Source organism: Salmo trutta, chromosome 1 (genome assembly GCF_901001165.1).
Source record: "Salmo trutta chromosome 1, fSalTru1.1, whole genome shotgun sequence".
Lineage (NCBI taxonomy): Eukaryota > Metazoa > Chordata > Actinopteri > Salmoniformes > Salmonidae > Salmo > Salmo trutta.
The window spans coordinates 77781231-77808139 of NC_042957.1; the positions used below are offsets into that span (position 1 = coordinate 77781231).

General features: G+C 46.7%; 1 protein-coding gene across 2 annotated transcripts in view; it reads right to left on the bottom strand.

Moving 5' to 3' along the window:
- arhgdig (Rho GDP dissociation inhibitor (GDI) gamma) overlaps positions 1 to 26909 on the bottom strand; it is a 53041-nt gene that overhangs the window by 17239 nt on the left and 8893 nt on the right. The window contains exons 1-3 of one of the 2 annotated variants that reach the window (XM_029776253.1): positions 19145 to 19444; positions 12238 to 12411; positions 8711 to 8794 (exon numbers count right to left, since the gene is read on the bottom strand). In XM_029776253.1, the coding sequence (XP_029632113.1) occupies positions 8711 to 8794; positions 12238 to 12411; positions 19145 to 19217 (331 nt within the window). In that variant the 5' untranslated portion in view covers positions 19218 to 19444. Of the gene's footprint in view, positions 1 to 8710; positions 8795 to 12237; positions 12412 to 19144; positions 19445 to 26909 lie in introns of those variants that run through there. The other variant, XM_029776262.1, reaches the window with a different exon arrangement.

The following is a 26909-nucleotide window of genomic DNA, read 5'->3' on the forward strand; positions in this document are numbered from 1 at the left end:
CTCTGCCTCTCTCTCTCTCTCTCTCTCTCTCCCTTCCTCTCTGAAGACAGGATCAGACATTGGTCCCCTGGAGAGTGTTTCTCACTGAGACTGAAAAAATGGGTCAACAATAAAACAACCTCTCTCTCCCTCCCTCTCGCTCACCCTCCCTCTCTCCCTCTTCCCCTCTAACTCCCTCTCTCAGTCTGCTGTGGTAAAAACCCACAAGCTACAGACAGAGAGAACCAGCACATCACATGCAGGTATATCAGGCATCTCTTTTCCCTCTCTGTCTCTCTCACCCTCCCTCTCTCTCTCTCCATCCCTACCTCTTAGCTTCCCTCTCTCTTATTTCAGTCTCCTCTTTCCATCAGAAAATCCTTTGACTCTATATAGAATAGGTTGCAGCGAGAATGGAGGAGGGAGCAGCGTAGGGAAAGGAGCTTAGTTCTCTCAAATTATGTGCACAATTTTGTTTACATCTCTGTTAGTGAGCATTTCTCCTTAGCCAAGATAATCCATCCACCTGACAGGTGTGGAATATCAAGAAGCTGATTAAACAGCATAATCATTACACAGGTGCACCTTGTTCTGAGGACAATAAAAGGCCACTATAAAATGTTCAGTTTTGTCACACAACGCAATACCATAGATGTCTCAAGTTTTGAGGGAGCGTGTAATTGGCATGTTGACTGCAGGAATGTCCACCAGAGCTGTTGCCAGAGAACTGAATGCTCATTTCTTTTCCATAAGCTGCCTCCAATGTCGTTTTAGAGAATTTGGCCGTACGTCCAACCGGCCTCACAACCGCAGACCACGTGTATGGCGTTGTGTGGGCGAGCGGTTTGCTGATATTAACATTGTGAACATCCCTGTTTATTATCTATTGTCACACCCTGATCTGTTTCATCTGTCTTTGTGATTGTCTCTACCCCCCTCCAGGTATCGCCCATCTTCCCCATTATCCCCTGTGTATTTATACCCGTGTTCTCTGTTTGTCTGTTGCCAGTTCGTCTTGTTTGTAAAGCCAACCAGCGTTTTTGTATCAGCTCCTGCTTTTCCCCAGTCTCTCTTTTCTCATCCTCCTGGTGTTTGACCCTTGCCTGTCCTGACCCTGAACCTGCCCGCCTGACCACTCTACCTACCCCTTACCCTGAGCCTGCCTGCCTGCCATCCTGTACCTTTGCCCGTTGCTGTAATAAATATTGTTACTTCAACACGGTCTGCATCTGGATCTTACCTTGACTCCTGATATCTACAGTGAGGGAAAAAAGTATTTGATCCCCTGCTGATTTTGTACGTTTGCCCACTGACAAAGAAAGTATCAGTCTATAATTTTAATGGTAGGTTTATTTGAACAGTGAGAGACAGAATAACAACAAAAAAATCCTGAAAAACGCATGTTAAAAATGTTATAAATTGATTTGCATTTTAAATGAGGGAAATAAGTATTTGACCCCTCTGCAAAACATGACTTAGTACTTGGTGGCAAAACCCTTGTTGGCAATCACAGAGGTCAGATGTTTCTTGTAGTTGGCCACCAGTTTTGCCACACATCTCAGGAGGGATTTTGTCCCACTCCTCTTTGCAGATCTTCTCCAAGTCATTAAGGTTTCGAGGCTGACGTTTGGCAACTCGAACCTTCAGCTCCCTCCACAGATTTTCTATGGGATTAAGGTCTTGAGACTGGCTAGGCCACTCCAGGACCTTAATGTGCTTCTTCTTGAGCCTCTCCTTTGTTGCCTTGGCCGTGTGTTTTGGGTCATTGTCATGCTGGAATACCCAACCACGACCCATTTTCAATGCCCTGACTGAGGGAAGGAGGTTCTCACCCAAGATTTGACGGTACATGGCCCCGTCCATCGTCCCTTTGATGCAGTGAAGTTGTCCTGTCCCCTTAGCAGAAAAACATCCCCAAAGCATAATGTTTCCACCTCCATGTTTGATGGTGGGGATGGTGTTCTTGGGGTCATAGGCAGCATTCCTCGTCCTCTAAACACAGCGAGTTGAGTTGATGCCAAAGAGCTCCATTTTGGTCTCATCTGACCACAACACTTTCACCCAGTTGTCCTCTGAATCATTCAGATGTTCATTGGCAAACTTCAGACGGGCATGTATATGTGCTTTCTTGAGCAGGGGGACTTTGCGGGCGCTGCAGGATTTCAGTCCTTCACGGCGTAGTGTGTTACCAATTGTTTTCTTGGTGACTATGGTCCCAGCTGCCTTGAGATCATTGACAAGATCCTCCCGTGTAGTTCTGGGCTGATTCCTCACCGTTCTCATGATCATTGCAACTCCACGAGGTGAGATCTTGCATGGAGCCCCAGGCTGAGGGATATTGACCGTTCTTTTGTGTTTCTTCCATTCACGAATAATCGCACCAACTGTTGTCACCTTCTCACCAAGCTGGTTGGCGATGGTCTTGAAGCCCATTCCAGCCTTGTGTAGGTCTACAATCTTGTCCCTGACATCCTTGGAGAGCTCTTTGGTCTTGGCCATGGTGGAGAGCTTGAAATCTGATTGATTGATTGCTTCTGTGGACAGGTGTCTTTTATACAGGTAACAAACTGAGATTAGGAGCACTCCCTTTAAGAGTGTGCTATTAATCTCAGCTCGTTACCTGTATAAAAGACACCTGGGAGCCAGAAATCTTTCTGATTGAGAGGGGGTCAAATACTTATTTCCCTCATTAAAATGCAAATCAATTTATAACATTTTTGACATGCGTTTTTCTGAAATTTTTTGTGGTTATTCTGTCTCTCACTGTTCAAATAAACCTACCATTAAAATTATAGACTGATCATTTCTTTGTCAGTGGGCAAACGTACAAAATCAGCAGGGGATCAAATACTTTTTTCCCCTCACTGTATATTATTGTTATTTTATTGTGTTACTTTTAATTATATTTGTTTTTTATTGTATTTTTTATTAATTGTTTTACCAAATAATTTGTTACTTACTTTTTTTTAAACTCCACATTGTTGGTTAAGGGCTTGTAAGTAAGCATTTCACGGTAAGGGCTACACTTGTTGTATTCGACACCTGACAAATAAAGATTTACTTGAAGGAAGCGCACAATTCTTTTTTTACGGTGTACTGTCATGTACGAGAGGCATCAAAGGCCTTTCAATCGATGCTTCAAGATGTCCTGTACCCAAGAAAGCGAAGGTAACTGAACTAAATGACTATCGCCCCGCAGCACTCACTTCTGTCATCATGAAGTGCTTTGAGAGACTAGTTAAGGATCACCTCCACCTAACCTGACAACCTAGACACACTACAATTCACATACCGCCCCAACAGATCTACGGACGACGCAATCGCCTTTGCACTTCACACTGCCCTATCCAACTTGGACAAGAAAAATACCTACAGTATGTAAGAATCAAGGGTTGGAACCGGCTCAGGGAACAAATCTGAAAAACGAAGAAAAAAAATTGAGGAACAGAACCAGAACCGAGAACAAAATTTAACTATACCGTTCCGGAACAGAAACATTATTTTAAAAGCATGGGAAACAGTTAATAACATTATTTTAAGTTCTGTGCATTTTTTCAAACCCTCTGTCACTCAGAAATGTATTCCAGTGTCTGCCTGCATGCCAGCTGAACATCTTTACCAGTGTGTGAGTGTGTAGGCCAGCTGCCCCTCCCCCTCCCTCTGCCCTTCTGAAGCTTAGTCTACTGTAACTACTGACGTTACAAGCGTGATTCAGAAATTAAGGATTTTTAATTAGAGAAGAATGGATTTACTTTTTCAATGCTAATTAAGAATACTATCGTTATCACGTTACACATTGTTGTTTTTTTAACTCTAAAAACGTGTTTTTATAAAAATGTTGGTGCCGCTCTGCTCACAAGCTTGTTAGCTAGCTCTGGTCTAGCTCTCAAACTCTAGGCGGCATTATGTACTGTATGATGTTATGATGAAGAGCTATCTGTGGTCCAGCATTAGTTAAGCCAACTCTATGAAGTATCTCCATTACAGCATCATTATGTACTGTATGATGTTATGATGAAGAGCTATCTGTGGTCCAACATTAGTTAAGCCAACTCTATGAAGTATCTCCATTACAGCATCATTATGTACTGTATGATGTTATGATGAAGAGCTATCTGTGGTCCAGCATTAGTTAAGCCAACTCTATGAAGTATCTACATTACAGCATCGGTCTCTCTATGCTACTGTGCTAGCTTATACATGTTGTAGGGAACCGTCACAGAACGCTGCTCTCTCTCTCTCTATCTCTGTGTATCTCTCTCTCTCTGTGTACCTCTCTCTCTCTGTATCTCTATCTCTGCCTCTATCTCTGTATACCTCTCTCTTAACTCGCTCTCTCTCTCTGCCTCTATCTCTGTGTACCTCTCTCACTTCATCTCTCTCTCACTGCATCTCTCTGCGTCTCTCTCTCTCACTCTGCGTCTCTCTCTCTCACTCTGCGTCTCTCTCTCTCACTCTGCGTCTCTCTCTCTCACTCTGCGTCTCTCTCTCTCACTCTGCGTCTCTCTCTCTCACTCTGCGTCTCTCACTCTGCGTCTCTCTCTCTCACTCTGCGTCTCTCTCACTCACTCTGCGTCTCTCTACCTCTCTCTCTACCTCTCTCTCTACCTCTCTCTCTACCTCTCTCAATTCAATTCGATTCAAGGGGCTTTATTGGCATGGGAAACACATGTTAACATTGCCAAAGCAAGTGAAGTAGATAATATACAAAAGTCTCTCTCTCTCTCTCTGCAGCTCTCGCTACATCTCTCTCTCTCTGCCTCTCTGTGCAGCTCTCTCTCTCTCTAACTCTCTCTGTTTCTCTCTCTCTTGGATGGTTCTATCGCCTAGCAACCAGGTGACCTTTCCTATTTGTCTCAGTCTCAGTTTGTTTGTATTTGTATGTGTGTGTGTGTGTGTGTGTGTGTGTGTGTGTTGGTTGTCCTTTGTGAAATAGAAGGTAATGGTGTATACCTAGATATCATCTCATTCGAGGGAAGCCCCTCCGCACCCACACAACCACCCCACCCACCCACCCCACCCACCCACCCACACACCCACCCACACAACCACCCACCCACCCCACCCACACAACCACCCACCCACCCACCCACCCACCCACCCACACAACCACCCACCCACCCACCCACCCACACAACCACCCACCCACCCACCCCACCCACACAACCACCCACCCACCCACACAACCACCCACCCACCCACCCACCACACCACACCAGACACCACACCAGACACCACACCACACACCACACCAGACACCACACCAGACACCACACCAGACACCACACCAGACACCACACCAGACACCACACCAGACACCACACCAGACACCACACCAGACACCACACCAGACACCAGACCAGACACCACACCAGACACCACACACACCAGACACACCACACACACCAGACCACACCACACACAGATGGATGGTCCTCCACAGTCTCCTGCTCTATGGGAGGATGACATCATCATGGCCACACACACACACACACACACACACAGACATTCAGTTACTGTATATCCACATACAGACACAGAGAGACAGATACACCCACCAGTGCATACACAGTCCCCAAGAACAGGATCCGCAGCTGGTCTTTCTCCATCCCAGAATAACAGTGGAACAAAAACCATACATACCCTCATCCCACCACTGAATTCATTCATATTGGAGCCTCATCCCACCACTGAATTCATTCATATTGGAGCCTCATCCCACCACTCACTATTGGAGCCTCATCCCACCACTGAATCATTTATATTGGAGCCACATCCCACCACTGAATTCATTCATATTGGAGCCACATCCCACCACTGAATTCATTCATATTGGAGCCTCATCCCACCACTGAATTCATTCATATTGGAGCCTCATCCCACCACTGAATTCATTCATATTGGAGCCTCATCCCACCACTGAATTCATTCATATTGGAGCCACATCCCACCACTGAATTCATTCATATTGGAGCCTCATCCCACCACTGAATTCATTCATATTGGAGCCTCATCCCACCACTGAATTCATTCATTTTGGAGCCTCATCCCACCACACTGAATTCATTCATATTGGAGCCACATCCCCCACTGAATTCATTCATATTGGAAGCCTCATCCCACCACTGAATTCATTCATATTGGAGCCACATCCCATCACTGAATTCATTCATATTGGAGCCTCATCCCAACCACTGAATTCTTCATATTGGAGCCTCATCCCACCACTGAATTCATTCATATTGGAGCCTCATCCCACCACTGAATTCATTCATATTGGAGCCACATCCCACCACTGAATTCATTCATATTGGAGCCTCATCCCACCACTGAATTCATTCATATTGGAGCCTCCCACCACTGAATTCATTCATATTGGAGCCTCATCCCACCACTGAATTCATTCATATTGGAGCCTCATCCCACCACTGAATTCATTCATATTGGAGCCACATCCCACTACACTGAATTCATTCATATTGGAGCCTCATCCCACCACTGAATTCATTCATATTGGAGCCTCATCCCACCACTGAATTCATTCATATTGGAGCCACATTCCACCACTGAATTCATTCATATTGGAGCCTCATCCCACCACTGAATTCATTCATATTGGAGCCTCATCCCACCACTGAATTCATTCATATTGGAGCCTCATCCCACCACTGAATTCATTCATATTGGAGCCACATCCCACCACTGAATTCATTCATATTGGAGCCTCATCCCACCACTGAATTCATTCATATTGGAGCCACATCCCACCACTGAATTCATTCATATTGGAGCCACATCCCACCACTGAATTCATTCATATTGGAACCTCATCCCACCACTGAATTCATTCATATTGGAGCCTCATCCCACCACTGAATTCATTCATATTGGAGCCTCATCCCACCACTGAATTCATTCATATTGGAGCCTCATCCCACCACTGAATTCATTCATATTGGAGGCCTCCTCCCACCACTGAATTCATTCATATTGGAGCCTCATCCCACCACTGAATTCATTCATATTGGAGCCTCATCCCACCACTGAATTAATTCATATTGGAGCCTCATCCCACCACTGAATTCATTCATATTGGAGCCTCATCCCACCACTGAATTCATTCATATTGGAGCCTCATCCCACCACTGAATTCATTCATATTGGAGCCTCATCCCACCACTGAATTCATTCATATTGGAGCCTCATCCCACTACACTGAATTCAGTGAGTTACACATAATAGATGGAGAGATAGTGAGGGCAGGAGAGGGATGGAGAGATAGTGAGGGCAGGATAGGGATGGAGGGATGGAGAGATAGTGAGTGCAGGAGAGGGATGGAGAGATAGTGAGGGCAGGATAGGGATGGAGGGATGGAGAGATAGTGAGGGCAGGAGAGGGATGGAGGGATGGCGAGATAGTGAAGGCAGGAGAGGGATGAGGGATGGGGAGATAGTGAGGGCAGGAGAGGGCTGGAGGGATAGAGAGATAGTGAGGGCAGGAGAGAGCTGGAGGGATAGAGAGATAGTGAGGGCAGGAGAGGGATGGTGGGATGGAGAGATAGTGAGGGCAGGAGAGGGATGGAGGGATGGAGAGATAGTGAGGGCAGGAGAGGGATGGAGGGTGGAGAGATAGTGAGGGCAGGAGAGGGATGGAGGGATGGAGAGATAGTGAGGGCAGGAGAGGGATGGAGGGATGGAGAGATAGTGAGGGCAGGAGAGGGATGGAGGGATGGAGAGATAGTGAGGGCAGGAGAGGGATGGAGGGATGGAGAGATAGTGAGGGCAGGAGAGGGATGGAGGGATGGAGAGATAGTGAGGGCAGGAGAGAGCTGGAGGGATAGAGAGATAGTGAGGGCAGGAGAGGGATGGAGGGATGGAGAGATAGTGAGGGCAGGAGAGGGATGGAGGGATGGAGAGATAGTGAGGGCGGGAGATGGATGAGGGATGGTGAGATAGTGAGGGCAGGAGATGGGTGAGGGATGGTGAGATAGTGAGGGCAGGAGAGGGATGGTGAGATAGTGAGGGCAGGAGAGGGATGGAGAGATAGTGAGGGAAGGAGAGGGATGGTGAGATAGTGAGGGCAGGAGAGGGATGGAGAGATAGTGGTGAGATATGATAGAGAAAAGGATGGATAGGGATAAAGGAGTGGTATTTACCTGAGAGGTCCATGGTGATAGGACCAGGGATAAAGGAGTGGTATTTACCTGAGAGGTCCATGGTGATCGGACCAGGGATAAAGGAGTGGTATTTACCTGAGAGGTACATGGTGATGGGACCAGGGATAAAGGAGTGGTATTTACCTGAGAGGTCCATGGTGATAGGACCAGGGATAAAGGAGTGGTATTTACCTGAGAGGTACATGGTGATGGGACCAGGGATAAAGGAGTGGTATTTACCTGAGAGGTCCATGGTGATCGGACCAGGGATAAAGGAGTGGTATTTACCTGAGAGGTCCATGGTGATGGGACCAGGGATAAAGGAGTGGTATTTACCTGAGAGGTCCATGGTGATGGGACCAGGGATAAAGGAGTGGTATTTACCTGAGAGGTCCATGGTGATCGGACCAGGGATAAAGGAGTGGTATTTACCTGAGAGGTCCATGGTGATCGGACCAGGGATAAAGGAGTGGTATTTACCTGAGAGGTCCATGGTGATCGGACCAGGGATAAAGGAGTGGTATTTACCTGAGAGGTCCATGGTGATAGGACCAGGGATAAAGGAGTTGTATTTACCTGAGAGGTCCATGGTGATCGGACCAGGTGCTTGGTCACACATCAGGGTCAGTCTGGTGACCTGGACATTGGGAATGGTCGGGTCTGAAAAAACACACAGAGAGATGGTTCAGAGAGGGTGTGTGTGTGTGTTCTTGTTGGTAATATTGAGTTATAGCTATTATTAATGCAGCAGTAACACCAGATACCAGGATGAACCAACTATTAGACAGAGGATTATTACAGCAGCAGTAACACCAGATACCAGGATGAACCAACTCTATTAGACAGCATTACTAACATTACTGTGGTCTTTGATGCAGGACCCAGTACCAGCATTACTGTGGTCTTTGATGCAGGACCCAGTACCAGCATTACTGTGGTCTTTGATGCAGGACCCAGTACCAACATTACTGTGGTCTTTGATGCAGGGCCCAGTACCAGCATTACTGTGGTCTTTGATGCAGGGCCCAAAACTACCATTACTGTGGTCTGTGATGAAGGGCCCAAAACTAGCATTACTGTGGTCTTTGATGCAGGGCCCAAAACTAGCATTACTGTGGTCTTTGATGAAGGGCCCAAAACTAGCATTACTGTGGTCTTTGATGCAGGACCCAGTACCAACATTATTGTGGTCTTTGATGCAGGGCCCAGTACCGACATTACTGTGGTCTTTGATGCAGGGCCCAGTACCAACATTACTGTGGTATTTGATGCAGGGCCAAGTACTGTGGTCTTTGATGCAGGGCCCAGTACTAACATGACTGTGGTCTTTGATGCAGGGCCCAGTACCAACATTACTGTGGTCTTTGATGCAGGGCCCAGTACTAACATTACTGTGGTCTTTGATGCAGGGCCCAGTACTAACATTACTGTGGTCTTTGATGCAGGACCCAGTACCAACATTACTGTGGTCTTTGATGCAGGGCCCAAAACTAGCATTACTGTGGTCTTTGATGCAGGGCCCAGTACCAACAGTACTGTGGTCTTTGATGCAGGGCCCAGTACCAACAGTACTGTGGTCTTTGATGCAGGGCCAAGTACTAACATTACTGTGGTCTTTGATGCAGGGCCCAGTACCAACAGTACTGTGGTCTTTGATGCAGGGCCCAGTACTAACATTACTGTGGTCTTTGATGCAAGGCCCAGTACTAACATTACTGTGGTCTTTGATGCAGGGCCAAGTACTGTGGTCTTTGATGCAGGGCCCAGTACTAACATGACTGTGGTCTTTGATGCAGGGCCCAAAACTACCATTACTGTGGTCTTTGATGAAGGGCCCAAAACTACCATTACTGTGGTCTTTGATGAAGGGCCCAAAACTAGCATTACTGTGGTCTTTGATGCAGGGCCCAAAACTAGCATTACTGTGGTCTTTGATGCAGGGCCCAGTACCAACAGTACTGTGGTCTTTGATGCAGGGCCCAGTACCAACAGTACTGTGGTCTTTGATGCAGGGCCCAGTACTAACATTACTGTGGTCTTTGATGCAGGGCCCAGTACCAACAGTACTGTGGTCTTTGATGCAGGGCCCAGTACTAACATTACTGTGGTCTTTGATGCAGGGCCAAGTACTGTGGTCTTTGATGCAGGGCCCAGTACTAACATTACTGTGGTCTTTGATGCAGGGCCCAGTACCAACATTACTGTGGTCTTTGATTCAGGGCCCAGAACTAACATTACTGTGGTCCTACATCTGTAGGACCTTCATTTGATCACCCTGTTGTTGCTACACACACTGACCACAGTAACACAGTAAGACACACTGACCACAGTAACACAGTAACACACACTGACCACAGTAACACAGTAAGACACACTGACCACAGTAACACAGTAAGACACACTGACCACAGTAACACAGTAAGACAGTAACACACACTGACCACAGTAAGACACAGTAACACACACTGACCACAGTAACACAGCAAGACACAGTAACACACACTGACCACAGCAACACAGTAACACACACTGACCAGTACCACAGTACTACACAGTAAGACACACTGACACAGACACAGTAAGACACAGTAGTAACACACAACTGACCACAGTAACACAGTAAGACACAGTAACACACACTGACCACAGTAACACAGTAACACACACTGACCACAGTAACACAGTAACACACACTGACCACAGTAACACAGTAAGACACAGTAACACACACTGATCACAGTAACACAGTAATACACAGTAACACACACTGACCACAGTAATACACAGTAACACACACTGACCACAGTAACACAGTAACACACACTGACCACAGTAACACAGTAACACACACTGACCACAGTAACACAGTAAGACACACTGATCACAGTAACACAGTAAGACACAGTAACACACACTGACCACAGTAACACAGTAAGACACAGTAAGACACACTGACCACAGTAACACACACTGACCACAGTAACACACACTGACCACAGTAACACAGTAACACACACTGACCACAGCAACACAGTAAGACACACTGACCACAGTAACACAGTAAGACACAGTAACACATACTGACCACAGTAACACACACTGACCACAGTAACACACACTGACCACAGTAACACAGTAACACACTGACCACAGTAACACAGCAAGACACAGTAACACACACTGACCACAGCAACACAGTAAGACACAGTAACACACACTGACCACAGTAACACAGTAACACACACTGACCACAGTAACACAGTAAGACACAGTAAGACACACTGACCACAGTAACACAGTAAGACACAGTAACACACACTGACCACAGCAACACAGTAACACAGTAAGACACAGTAAGACACACTGACCACAGTAACACACACTGACCACAGTAACACAGTAAGACACACTGACCACAGTAACACAGTAACACACACTGACCACACTAACACACACTGACCACAGTAACACACACTGACCACAGTAACACAGTAAGACACACTGACCACAGTAACACAGTAAGACACACTGACCACAGTAACACAGTAACACAGTAAGACACACTGACCACAGCAACACAGTAACACAGTAAGACACACTGACCACAGTAACACAGTAAGACACACTGACCACAGTAACACAGTAACACACTGACCACAGTAACACAGTAACACACTGACCACAGTAACACAGTAAGACACACTGACCACAGTAACACAGAGTAAGACACACTGACCACAGCAACACAGTAACACACTGACCACAGTAACACAGTAACACACTGACAACAGTAACACAGTAAGACACACTGACCACAGTAACACAGAGTAAGACACACTGACCACAGTAACACAGTAACACACTGACCACAGTAACACACAGTAAGACACACTGACCACAGTAACACAGTAAGACACAGTGACCACAGCAACACAGTAACACAGTAACACACTGACCACAGTAACACACACTGACCACTGTAACACAGTAACACACTGACCACAGTAACACAGAGTAACACACAGTAAGACACACTGACCACAGCAACACAGTAACACAGTAAGACACACTGACCACAGTAACACACAGTAAGACACACTGACCTGCCACCACTGGTCCAGCTCCTAGTAGAGTCTGTTTGTATTTCCTGAGACTCTCATCATCCTTGTCTAGTTCCTGTATCTCCTGCAGGCTCTTCTGGGCTGGAGGAGTGTAGTTCAGGTCTGTCTCGTCCTCCTCCTCTCCCACAGGCTTCTCCTCCTTATCCGCCATCAAACCTGCATGGGAACACAGGGTATCAACACAATCAGGGACCCTGCATATCTCTTTCGCTCTCTGTCTTTCTCTCTCTCTCTCACTCTCTATCCATCTCTGTCTTTCTCTCTCTCACTCTCTTTCTCCATCTCTGTCTTTCTCGCTCTGTCCCTCTCTGTCTTACTCTCTGGCCTTTTCTCATTTGGGTAAAAGTCTGTCCTCCACCCTCTCCTCCATGACCCGAAAACCGATAAGTGTTTGAGGAGTGTGTCAGTTTGTTAATAGGCAAACAGAAGGCGAGGAAGCACAAGTCTATCCTACCAGGAAGAGTTTTGATATCTGCCACACCCTCTTTGAATCACATGTTGTATTGTCGGAGGAGAAAAGCATTGTTGCTACAGGTTACAGATGTAGGATCTTCATTTGATCACCCTGTTGTTGCTACAGGTTACAGATGTAGGATCTTCATTTGACCACCCTGTTGTTGCTACAGGTTACAGATGTAGGACCTTCATTTGATCACCCTGTTGTTGCTACAGGTTACAGATGTAGGACCTTCATTTAATTACCCTGTTGTTGCTACAGGTTACAGATGTAGGACCTTCATTTAATTACCCTGTTGTTGCTACAGGTTACAGATGTAGGACCTTCATTTTAATACCCTGTTGTTTGCTACAGGTTACAGATGTAGGACCTTCATTTGATCAACCTGTTGTTGCTACAGGTTTCTTACAGTGAATAGAGTACTGTAAGGGGTTAGCTGTTTAACAGCTTGTGTTGGGATATAGAGTTGTTTGTATGGTTAATTATCTAGAACATACCAGCTCTGAAAACACACACGTGCACGCACATGGACAAACACACACACACACACACACACACACACACACACTACAGGATGACATAATGCCTTCCACCTGTCTAGATGGGGTCAACTCCCCGTGGAGGATAGATAGGTGTGTGTGTGTGTGTTCTCTCCTGAGTGTCTGTTATTTACAGCGTCTCCTAGACGACCAGGGCCGAATAAGCTGCTCTCAGTCTCCATGGCAACCACTTAAAAAATAATTAAATAACATGACATCACTATAGTGATAATGTCCATACCATGACGATAAACAATGACTCTTTTACCTCTATGAATCACTTGGTATCTGATTTCAATGGTTTCACTTGAGGAAATATCCACTAACTCAGTCAGTACACAGAATAAGGGAACATGGTTAAATGACCCACTGCCTGAGGTGCTGGAGCGGTCAAACTCTGATCTACTTCCTATTTCTGTATCTCTATCCTGTCCAATAAACATCATGGCTCAAGCCTCATGACACAACACAATATGAGGAAGTAGAAAATGATCAACAGTGGGACATTACTAAAACAACCTACAGCTGACTGACTACAACTGAGTCCTACTGACTACAAACAAGTCTTACTGACTGAGTCCTACTGACTACAACTGAGTCCTACTGACTACAACTGAGTCCTACTGACTACAAACAAGTCTTACTGACTGAGTCCTACTGACTACAACTGAGTCCTACTGACTACAACTGAGTCCTACTGACTACAACTGAGTCCTACTGACTACAACTGAGTCCTACTGACTACAAACAAGTCTTACTGACTGAGTCCTACTGACTACAACTGAGTCCTACTGACTACAACTGAGTTCTACTGACTACAACTGAGTTCTACTGACTACAAACAAGTCTTACTGACTGAGTCCTACTGACTACAACTGAGTCCTACTGACTACAACTGAGTCCTACTGACTACAACTGAGTCCTACTGACTACAACTGAGTTCTACTGACTACAAACAAGTCTTACTGACTGAGTTCTACTGACTACAACTGAGTTCTACTGACTACAAACAAGTCTTACTGACTGAGTCCTACTGTTTGCGTGAATTTTTTGTTGTTTTGTGTACATTTTGAGAAAACAAGTTATTTTAAGTGAGCTAGCTAACCAGCTGAGCAACGATGTAACAAAAGTATTAAAACATAATACAGACCAGGAATCCCAGTACCCCTGCACTGTTCAACTATTTACACATTTAAACCCATTATTTCTTAAATAAAACTCTTTGTTTTGCCATAACCCTCACTGCCTTTCATGCCATCAGCTTGTCCGAAGTGGCGACACACACTGACACTCTCACACACAAACACACACAGACACACACTGACACTCTCACACACAAACACACACTGACACTCTCACACACAAACACACACAAACACACACTGACACTCTCACACACAAACACACACAGACACACACTGACACTCTCACACATAAACACACACTGACACTCTCACACAAACACACACTGACACTCTCACACACAAACACACACACTGACACTCTCACACACACTGACACTCTCACACACCAGCTGACACTCTCACACACAACACACACACCTGACACTCACACACAAACACACACTGACACACACAGAGGCAGGTGCTCACAAACACACACTGACACACACACAGGCAGGTGCTCAAACACACACTGACACTCTCACACACACACACACACACACACACACACAAACACACACTGACACACACACAGGCAGGTGCTCTCAAACACACACTGACACTCTCACACACAGGCACAAACACAGGCACACACACAAACACACACGCGCAGACACACACACACACACATTAGTACAGTGGGGGAAAGAAGTATTTGATCCCCTGCTGATTTTGTACGTTTGCCCACTTACAAAGAAATGATCAGTCTATAATTTTAATGGTAGGTTTATTTGAACAGTGAGAGACAGAATAACAACAACAAAATCCAGAAAAACACATGTCAAAAATGTTATAAATTGATTTGCATTTTAATGAGGGAAATAAGTATTTGACCCCCTCTCAATCAGAAAGATTTCTGGCTCCCAGGTGTCTTTTATACAGGTAACGAGCTGAGATTAGGAGCACACTCTTAAAGGGAGTGCTCCTAATCTCAGTTTGTTACCTGTATAAAGACACCTGTCCACAGAAGCAATCAATCAATCAGATTCCAAGCTCTCCACCATGGCCAAGACCAAAGAGCTCTCCAAGGATGTCAAGGACAAGATTGTAGACCTACACAAGGCTGGAATGGGCTACAAGACCATCGCCAAGCAGCTTGGTGAGAAGGTGACAACATTTGGTGCGATTATTCGTAAATGGAAGAAACACAAAATAACTGTCAATCTCCCTCGGCCTGGGGCTCCATGCAAGATCTCACCTCGTGGAGTTGCAATGATCATGAGAACGATGAGGAATCAGCCCAGAACTACACGGGAGGACCTTGTCAATGATCTCAAGGCAGCTGGGACCATAGTCACCAAGAAAACAATTGGTAACACACTACGCCGTGAAGGACTGAAATCCTGCAGCGCCCGCAAGGTCCCCCTGCTCAAGAAAGCACATATACATGCCCGTCTGAAGTTTGCCAATGAACATCTGAATGATTCAGAGGACAACTGGTGAAAGTGTTGTGGTCAGATGAGACCAAAATGGAGCTCTTTGGCATCAACTCAACTCGCCGTGTTTGGAGGAGGAATGCTGCCTATGACCCCAAGAACACCATCCCACCGTCAAACACGGAGGTGGAAACATTATGCTTTGGGGGTGTTTTTCTGCTAAGGGGACAGGACAACTTCACCGCATCAAAGGGACGATGGACGGGGCCATGTACCGTCAAATCTTGGGTGAGAACCTCCTTCCCTCAGCCAGGGCATTGAAAATGGGTCGTGGATGGGTATTCCAGCATGACAATGACCCAAAACACACGGCCAAGGCAACAAAGGAGAGGCTCAAGAAGATGCACATTAAGGTCCTGGAGTGGCCTAGCCAGTCTCCAGACCTTAATCCCATAGAAAATCTGTGGAGGGAGCTGAAGGTTCGAGTTGCCAAACGTCAGCCTCGAAACTTGGAGAAGATCTGCAAAGAGGAGTGGGACAAAATCCCTCCTGAGATGTGTGCAAACCTGGTGGCCAACTACAAGAAACATCTGACCTCTGTGATTGCCAACAAGGGTTTTGCCACCAAGTACTAAGTCATGTTTTGCGGAGGGGTCAAATACTTATTTCCCTCATTAAAATGGAAATCATTTTATAACTTTTTTGACATGCGTTTTATGGATATTTTTGTTGTTATTCTGTCTCTCACTGTTCATATAAACCTACCATTAAAATTATAGACTGATAATTTCTTTGTCAGTGGGCAAACGTACAAAATCAGCAGGGGATCAAATACTTTTTTCCCCCACAGTAGGTTGGTTGTAATACTGTATGTCGTAGGGAGGATATTAGTCTCTGTCTCTCTCTCTGTGTCTCTCTCTGTGTCTCTCTCTCTGTGTCTCTCTCTCTGTGTCTCTCATGTCCCTTCATGAGACTGTCACATGGGCCAGTGCATTTTACTGGATACACTCAGAAGGCAATGGGGCGGAGTACACACACATGAACGAACACACGCATCTACACCAACACAGAACGAACAAACACATCTACACGAACACAGAACGAACAAACATCTACACCAACACCTTGGGGAAAACATGCCGTCTAATTGATTCACTCAGTGTAACATGTGTCTGCCCCCGTCCCCCCCACACTCACACACAATCTCATCCATCACTTTTGACAGGGGGGTGGGGGGGGGGGGGGGGTAAATGTGGTGACATCATTCAGCTAACAGACACACACAAACACACACACATACGCCCAATTGGCAGACAACTAGGAGTGTGTGAACAGAAAAGCCCTAATACAACAAGATCTGAGACGTGCAATTACAACAGACACCACAACACACACACCACAACACACACACACACACACACACACCACAACACACACACACACACCAAGACAACACACACACACACACACACCACAACACACACAACAACACACACACACCACAAAGGACACAGGATCAATACAATATGGACCACCTTTGGCTTGTCTTATCATATCAAACATAAACCATCTCCAACCACCTAGAGACTGATCATATATATATACAGTGGGGAGAACAAGTATTCGATACACTGACGATTATGCAGGTTTTCCTACTTACAAAGCATGTAGAGGTCTGTAATTTTTTATCATAGGTACACTTCAACTGTGAGAGACAGAATCTAAAACAAATATCCAGAAAATCACATTGTATGATTTCTAAGTAATTAATTTGCATTTTATTGCATGACATAAGTATTTGATACATCTGAAAAGCAGAACTTAATATTTGGTACAGAAACCTTTGTTTGCAATTACAGAGATCATACGTTTCCTGTAGTTCTTGACCAGGTTTGCACACACTGCAGCAGGGATTTTGGACCACTCCTCCATACTGACCTTCTCCAGATCCTTCAGGTTTCGGGGCTGTCGCTGGGCAATACGGACTTTCAGCTCCCTCCAAAGATTTTCTATTGGGTTCAGGTCTGGAGACTGGCTAGGCCACTCCAGGACCTTGAGATGCTTCTTATGGAGCCACTCCTTAGTTGCCCTGGCTGTGTGTTTCGGGTCGTTGTCATGCTGGAAGACCCAGCCACGACCCATCTTCAATGCGCTTACTGAGGGAAGGAGGTTGTTGGCCAAGATCTTGCGATACATGGCCCCATCCATCCTCCCCTCAATACGGTGCAGTCGTCCTGTCCCCTTTGCAGAAAAGCATCCCCAAAGAATGATGTTTCCACCTCCATGCTTCACGGTTGGGATGGTGTTCTTGGGGTTGTACTCATCCTTCTTCTTCAACCAAACATGGCGAGTGGAGTTTAGACCAAAAAGCTTTTTTTTGTCTCATCAGACCACATGACCTTCTCCCATTCCTCCTCTGGATCATCCAGATGGTCATTGGCAAACTTCAGACGGGCCTGGACATGCGCTGGCTTGAGCAGGGGGACCTTGCGTGCACTGCAGGATTTTAATCCATGACGGCGTAGTGTGTAACTAATGGTTTTCTTTGAGACTGTGGTCCCAGCTCTCTTCAGGTCATTGACCAGGTCCTGCCGTGTAGTTCTGGGCTGATCCCTCACCTTCCTCATGATCATTGATGCCCCACGAGGTGAGATCTTGCATGGAGCCCCAGACCGAGGGTGATTGACCGTCATCTTTAACTTCTTCCATTTTCTAATAATTGCGCCAACAGTTGTTGCCTTCTCACCAAGCTGCTTGCCTACTGTCCTGTAGCCCATCCCAGCCTTGTGCAGGTCTACAATTTTATCCCTGATGTCCTTACACAGCTCTCTGGTCTTGGCCATTGTGGAGAGGTTGGAGTCTGTTTGATTGAGTGTGTGGACAGGTGTCTTTTATACAGGTAACGAGTTCAAACAGGTGCAGTTAATGCAGGTAATGAGTGGAGAACAGGAGGGCTTCTTAAAGAAAAACTAACAGGTCTGTGAGAGCCGGAATTCTTACTGGTTGGTCGGTGATCAAATACTTATGTCATGCAATAAAATGCAAATTAATTACCTAAAAATCATACAATGTGATTTTCTGGATTTTTGTTTTATATTCCGTCTCTCACAGTTGAAGTGTACCTATGATAAAAATGACAGACCTCTACATGTTTTGTAAGTAGGAAAACCTGCAAAATCGGCAGTGTATCAAATACTTGTTCTGCCCACTGTATATATATATACACACACACACACTACAATAACACTAATCAATACAGCTGATCAGGCATCTGACACAGCTCACACACACACACACACACAGGTAAAACAGCATAAAAGGCAGTGTTGTTACCTTGGTAACACATGGTTAGCCAGAGAAGCTCCAGAACCTGACCCCCAAACTCACACACATCCAAGCCCAGCATGGTGGCTGCGGCTGGGGCTACACACGCTCCAGAGGCTGGCTGATTACCGGGATCCTCCACAGGTAGGGCAAAGTAACCAGCACACAAACGCTTTCAAGTCTACAGCATCAAAAAGAGTCCTTTCAAACAGAGGAATGAAACAAGCATCCCTTCTTCTCCTAAAAAGACAGATATCGACAGAGAGAGAGAGAGAGAGAGAGAGAGAGAGGGAGAATCCTTGGGTGTGGGTGGGGATGAGAGAGGGATGGAGTGTGTGTGAAGGAGAGGGAGCGAGTCAGAGAGAGGGAGAGAGAGAGAAAGAGAGAGAGAGGAAGGAGTGTCTGTGCCGTCTCCCTACAGAATGTGTAAGCTAGCACGGTAGCATAGAGAGACCGATGATGTCATTGACTAAGTCCTCGATTGATTTATATTGGAAATGCTAACTGCTAATTTTGAAAATCATATTCAGTTAGCTTAAGATGCTAAAGTAGAAATGTTAATTCCAATTTGTATTTAGTTAGAGATGCTAAGAGAGATGCTAAGAGAGATGCTAGCCCTGTCTGCAGTATTGTGTGCTGGAGATGCCATTCCAGTATGCAGACGATAGCTATCGATTCTCAGACAGAAGTAGCTAAACCTCTGCCTCCTCTCCTTCACCTCTCCCTCCATCCTCTCCTCCCCCCTTCAGTCACCAGCCCAGAGACTGCAATGAGCTCATCTTTCCCCCTTTCCCACCCTCCCTCTCTCGCTCGCTCGCTTGCTTTCGTTCACTCCCTTTCTCCTACTCACTCTCTCTCATGCTCTCTTTTTTTGCTTCCTCAGTACACAAGCCACTCTCCCTCTCCATCCACCCTCCACTCTCCCTCTCCCTCTCCTCCCGCTCCATCCACCCTCCCTCTCCATCCACTCTCCCTCTCCATCCACTCTCCCTCTCCATCCACCCTCCACTCTCCCTCTCCTCCCTCTCCATCCACTCTCCCTCTCCATCCACCCTCCACTCTCCCTCTCCTCCCTCTCCATCCACTCTCCCTCTCCATCCACTCTCCCTCTCCATCCACCCTCCACTCTCCCTCTCCCTCTCCTCCCTCTCCATCCACCCTCCACTCTCCCTCTCCCTCTCCTCCCGCTCCATCCACTCTCCCTCTCCATCCACTCTCCCTCTCCATCCACTCTCCCTCTCCTCCCTCTCCATCCACTCTCCCTCTCCATCCACCCTCCCTCTCCATCCACCCTCCCTCTCCATCCACTCTCCCTCTCCTCCCGCTCCATCCACTCTCCCTCTCCTCCCGCTCCATCCACTCTCCCTCTCCTCCCTCTCCATCCACTCTCCCTCTCCATCCACCCTCCCTCTCCTCCCTCTCCATCCACTCTCCCTCTCCATCCACACTCCCTCTCCATCCACTCTCCCTCTCATCCACCCTCCCTCTCCATCCACTCTCCCTCTCCATCCACTCTCCCTCTCCTCCCGCTCCATCCACTCTCCCTCTCCTCCCTCTCCATCCACTCTCCCTCTCCATCCACCCTCCCTCTCCTCCCTCTCCATCCACTCTCCCTCTCCATCCACCCTCCCTCTCCATCCACTCTCCCTCTCCATCCACTCTCCCTCTCCATCCACTCTCCCTCTCCTCCCTCTCCATCCACTCTCCCTCTCCATCCACCCTCCCTCTCTTCCCTCTCCATCCACTCTCCCTCTCCATCCACTCCATCCACTCTCCCTCTCCTCCCTCTCCATCCACTCTCTCTCTCCATCCACCCTCCCTCTCCTCCCTCTCCATCCACCCTCCCTCTCCTCCCTCTCCATCCACCCTCCCTCTCCTCCCTCTCCATCCACCCTCCCTCTCCTCCCTCTCCATCCACCCTCCCTCTCCTCCCTCTCCATCCACTCTCCCTCTCCTCCCTCTCCATCCACCCTCCCTCTCTTCCCTCTCCATCCACTCTCCCTCTCCATCCACTCCATCCACTCTCCCTCTCCTCCCTCTCCATCCACTCTCCCTCTCCATCCACCCTCCCTCTCCTCCCTCTCCATCCACCCTCCCTCTCCATCCACCCTCCCTCTCCTCCCTCTCCATCCACCCTCCCTCTCCTCCCTCTCCATCCATCCACCCTCCCCTCCTCCCTCTCCATCCACTCTCCCTCTCCATCCACCCTCCCTCTCTTCCCTCTCCATCCACTCTCCCTCTCCATCCACTCCATCCACTCTCCCTCTCCTCCCTCTCCATCCACTCTCCCTCTCCATCCACCCTCCCTCTCCTCCCTCTCCATCCACTCTCCCTCTCCTCCCTCTCCATCCACTCTCCCTCTCCTCCCTCTCCATCCACTCTCCCTCTCCTCCCTCTCCATCCACTCTCCCTCTCCTCCCTCTCCATCCACTCTCCCTCTCCTCCCTCTCCATCCACCCTCCCTCTCCTCCCTCTCCATCCACCCTCCCTCTCCTCCCTCTCCATCCACTCTCCCTCTCCTCCCTTTCCATCCACTCTCCCTCTCCTCCCTCTCCATCCACTCTCCTCCCTCCCTCTCCATCCACTCTCCTCCCTCCCTCTCCATCCACTCTCCTCCCTCCCTCTCCATCCACCCTCCCTCTCCTCCCTCTCCATCCACTCTCCCTCTCCTCCCTCTCCATCCACTCTCCCTCTCCTCCCTCTCCATCCACTCTCCTCCCTCCCTCTCCATCCACTCTCCTCCCTCCCTCTCCATCCTCCCTCCCTCTCTATTCCTCTATACTTTTTCATCAAATGTCTGTTCTTCCTCTCACTACCTTTATTCAACCTCTCTCTCTCTCTCCTGCATCTCTCACAGTCATTACCCTCTCTCCTGCATCTCTCACAGTCATTACCCTCTCTCTCTCTTTCCTGCATCTCTCACAGTCATTACCCTCTCTCTCTCTTTCCTGCATCTCTCACAGTCATTACCCTCTCTCTCTCTCCTGCATCTCTCACAGTCATTACCCTCTCTCTCTCCTGCATCTCTCACAGTCATTACCCTCTCTCTCTCCTGCATCTCTCACAGTCATTACCCTCTCTCTCTCCTGCATCTCTCACAGTCATTACCCTCTCTCTCTTTCCTGCATCTCACAGTCATTACCCTCTCTCTCTCCTGCATCTCTCACACAGTCATTACCCTCTCTCTCTCCTGCATCTCTCACACAGTCATTACCCTCTCTCTCTCCTGCATCTCTCACAGTCATTACCCTCTCTCTCTCCTGCATCTCACACAGTCATTACCCTCTCTCTCTTCTGCATCTCTCACAGTCATTACCCTCTCTCTCTCTCTCCTGCATCTCTCACAGTCATTACCCTCTCTCTCTCTCCTGCATCTCACAGTCATTACCCTCTCTCTCTCCTGCATCTCTCACACAGTCATTACCCTCTCTCTCTCCTGTATCTCTCACACAGTCATTACCCTCTCTCTCTCTCTCCTGTATCTCTCACAGTCATTACCCTCTCTCTCTCTCCTGCATCTCTCACAGTCATTACCCTCTCTCTCTCCTGCATCTCTCACAGTCATTACCCTCTCTCTCTCCTGCATCTCTCACACAGTCATTACCCTCTCTCTCTCTTCTGCATCTCTCACACAGTCATTACCCCCTCTCTCTCTCCTACATCTCTCACACAGTCATTACCCTCTCTCTCTCCTGCATCTCTCTCAGTCATTACCCTCTCTCTCTCTCTCCTGCATCTCTCTCACAGTCATTACCCTCTCTCTCTCTCCTGCATCTCTCACAGTCATTACCCTCTCTCTTGCATCTCTCTCACAGTCATTACCCTCTCTCTCTCCTGCATCTCTCATACAGTCATTACCCTCTCTCTCTCTCTTCTGCATCTCTCACAGTCATTACCTTCTTTCTCTTTCTTCTGCATCTCTCTCACAGTCATTACCCTCTTCCTCTCTCTCTCTTCTGCATCTCTCTCAGAGGTACTTAGAGAGTTAACCAACCCTGTGAAGGGGTTTGGTACCTCAGAGGTACCTGGAGAGTTAACCAACCCTGTGAAGGGGTTTGGTACCTCAGAGGTACCTGAAGAGTTAACCAACCCTGTGAAGGGGTTTGGTACCTCAGAGGTACCTGGAGAGTTAACCAACCCTGTGAAGGGGTTTGGTACCTCAGAGGTACCTGGAGAGTTAACCAACCCTGTGAAGGGGTTTGGTACCTCAGATACCTCGTATTTTTATACTTCAACAAAGAAGTGAGGTATGTTGGCAGCTTGTTTAGGAGAACTTTGGAAATGAGAAGGGAGTAATAACTGTTTTATTGAACCTTTATTTAACTGGGCAAGTCAGTTCAGAACAAATTATTATTTACAATGACGGCCTACACCAACCAAACCCAGACGACGCTGGGCCAAATGCGCGCCACCCTATGGGACTCCCAATCACGGCCGGTTGTGATACAGCCTGGAATCGAACCAGGGTCTGTAGTAGAGAGCTTTGGAAACAGGACCCTGATCTAGAATCAATCCTAACGTTCACAGTAAACACTGCAGATGCCCCACTCAATCAGAAATCCCCTTTAAATACGGATTGAATCCCGGCCCTGGGATCAGATTACACTGTTATTTGAATACATACTAGCATTGCTATTCTTTGTTTCCATTCTAGTTCTACTATCATGGTGGGAAAATAACTTCTGAGAATGTTTGCTTTATGATGTCAGTTTGTTGACCTCTGAATGACATACTTCTGGACAGCTGACGCAAGCACACAATTCTTCAGGAAAATGGCACTTTCTATTTTACGGTGTACTGTCTTGTACGAGAGGCCTTCATAGAAGCCGTTCCTCCATAGGTATCATTTTGTTGGCCTAATTCAGATAAGAACAACATGCCCACTGATATCTCCTACACTACCCTACCGAACCCTACGCTACCCTACACTACGCTACCCTACACGACCCTACCCTACCCTACACGACCCTACCCTACACGACCCTACCCTACACAACACGACCCTACCCTACACAACACGACCCTACCCTACACTACGCTACCCTACACGACCCTACCCTACACGACCCTACCCTACACAACACGACCCTACCCTACACAACACGACCCTACCCTACACTACACTACCCTACACTTGTCTGTCCATGTACATAGCTGTCCTGCTCCACAGCAAGCTGCTCTATTCTGAAGTCATTTAATGTCCAGCTAAATGTTCATTTTGATTTATTTCAGAGGTTTAAAAAGGAACGATATAAACCAGTACTTTTTTGGGGGGTTGTAACCAGTTCAGAACTTTATTTTGTTGGTTGGAACAGTGGAACGGAACTAAAAATATAATGGTTCTGTTCAGAACTTTATTTTGCTGGTCGGAACAGTGGAACGGAACTAAAAATATAATGGTTCTGTTCAGAACTTTATTTTGCTGGTCGGAACAGTGGAACGGAACTAAAAATATAATGGTTCTGTTCAGAACTTTATTTTGCTGGTCGGAACAGTGGAACGGAACTAAAAATATAATGGTTCTGTTCAGAACTTTATTTTGCTGGTCGGAACAGTGGAACGGAACTAAAAATATAATGGTTCTGTTCAGAACTTTATTTTGCTGGTCGGAACAGTGGAACGGAACTAAAAATATAATGGTTCTGTTCAGAACTTTATTTTGCTGGTCGGAACAGTGGAACGGAACTAAAAATATAATGGTTCTTTTCAGAACGAAACAATTGGAAAATAATTTAGGTTCCAAACCCTTGGAAGGAATGTTTTTCATCAATTATAGCTCAGCCTTCAACACCATAGTTCCCTCCAAGCTGAGGACCCTGGCGGAGTAGTGCCAGGAAAATAACCTGTCCCTTAACGTTAACTAAACCAAGGAGCTGATCGTGGACTTCAGGAGACAGCAGAGAGAGCACGGCCCCATCCACATCGACGGGGCTGCAGTGGAGAGGGTCAAAAGCCTCAAGTTCCTCTGCGTTCACATCACTGAGGACCTGAAATGGTCCCCCCAAACCGACAGTGTGGTGAAGAAGGCACAACAGCGCCTCTTCAACCTCAGGAGGCTGAAGAAATTTGGCACCTAAAACCCTCACAAACGTTTACAGAAGCACAATTGAGAGCATCCTGTTGGGCTGTGTCACCGCCTGGTACGGCAACTGCACCGCCCGCAACCGCAGGTCTCTCCAGAGGGTGGTGCAGTCTGCCCAACGCGTCACCGGGGGCACACTGCCTTCCCTCCAGGACACCTACATCACATAATTACAACAGTAATTCATTTAAATTAAACACAATTACTTGTTTAGTGTTCTAATTACTTTGGTAACCAGTTTTCAAGGACCTCAGCCCCTGAGACCTGGCCTGTACAGCCCAATACCACTGTCACTAACCACCCGGGACTCTACCCTGCACGTTACAGGCTGCTGCCCTATGTACATAGTCATTGAACACTGGTCACTTTAATAATGTTTACATATGGTTTCACCCACTTCATATGTATATACTGTATTCTAGTCATGGTTCATCCTACTGTATAACTACTGCTGTCCACTTCATATGTATATACTGTATTCTAGTCAAGGCTCATCCTACTGTATAACTACTGCTGTCCACTTCATATGTATATACTGTATTCTAGTCAAGGCTCATCCTACTGTATAACTACTGCTGTACACATTGTTTCTATTCATATACTGTCCATACACACAATCTATACACACCATCTATACACACCGTCTATACACACCGTCTATACACACCGTCTATACACACCATCTATACACACCATCTATACACACAGTCTATACACACCATCTATACACACAATCTATACACACCATGATACACACCATCTATACACACCATCTATACACACCATTATACACACCATCTATACACACAATCTATACACACCATGATACACACTATTATACACTATTATACACACTATTATACACACCATCTGTACACACCATCTATACACACCATGATACACACCATCTATACATACCATGATACACACCATCTATACACACCATCTATACACACCATGATACACACTATTATACACACCATGTATACACACCATTATACACACTATTATACACAGCATGTATACACACCATGTATACACAGAGTGTACAAACATGAACAAGAACCAATATTGAGTTGCCTTCAGAACTGCCTCAATTAGAAAGTGTTCCACAGTGATGCTGGCCCATGTTGACTCCAATGGTTCCCACAGTTGTGTCAAGTTGGCTGGATGTCCTTTCGGTGTTTGACTATTCTTGATATACACAGGAAACTGTTGTGCGTGGGAAACCCAGCAGCGTTGCAGTTCTTGACACAAACTGGTGCACTTGGCACCTACTACCATATCCTGTTCAAAGGCACGAATAGTTTGTCTTGCCCTCTGAATGGCACACATGCACAATCCATGTCTCAATTGTCTCAAGGTTTAAAAATCATTATTTAACCTGTCTCCTCCCCTTCATCTATACTGATAGAAGTGGATTTAACAAGTGACATCAATAAGGGATCATAGCTTTCACCTGGATTCACCTGGTCAGTCTATGTCATGTATAACACCTGGTCAGTCTATGTTATGTATGTCATGCATAACACCTGGTCAGTCTATGTCATGTATAACACCTGGTCAGTCTATGTCATGTATGTCATGCATAACACCTGGTCAGTCTATGTCATGTATGTCATGCATAACACCTGGTCAGTCTATGTCATGTATAACACCTGGTCAGTCTATGTCATGTATAACACCTGGTCA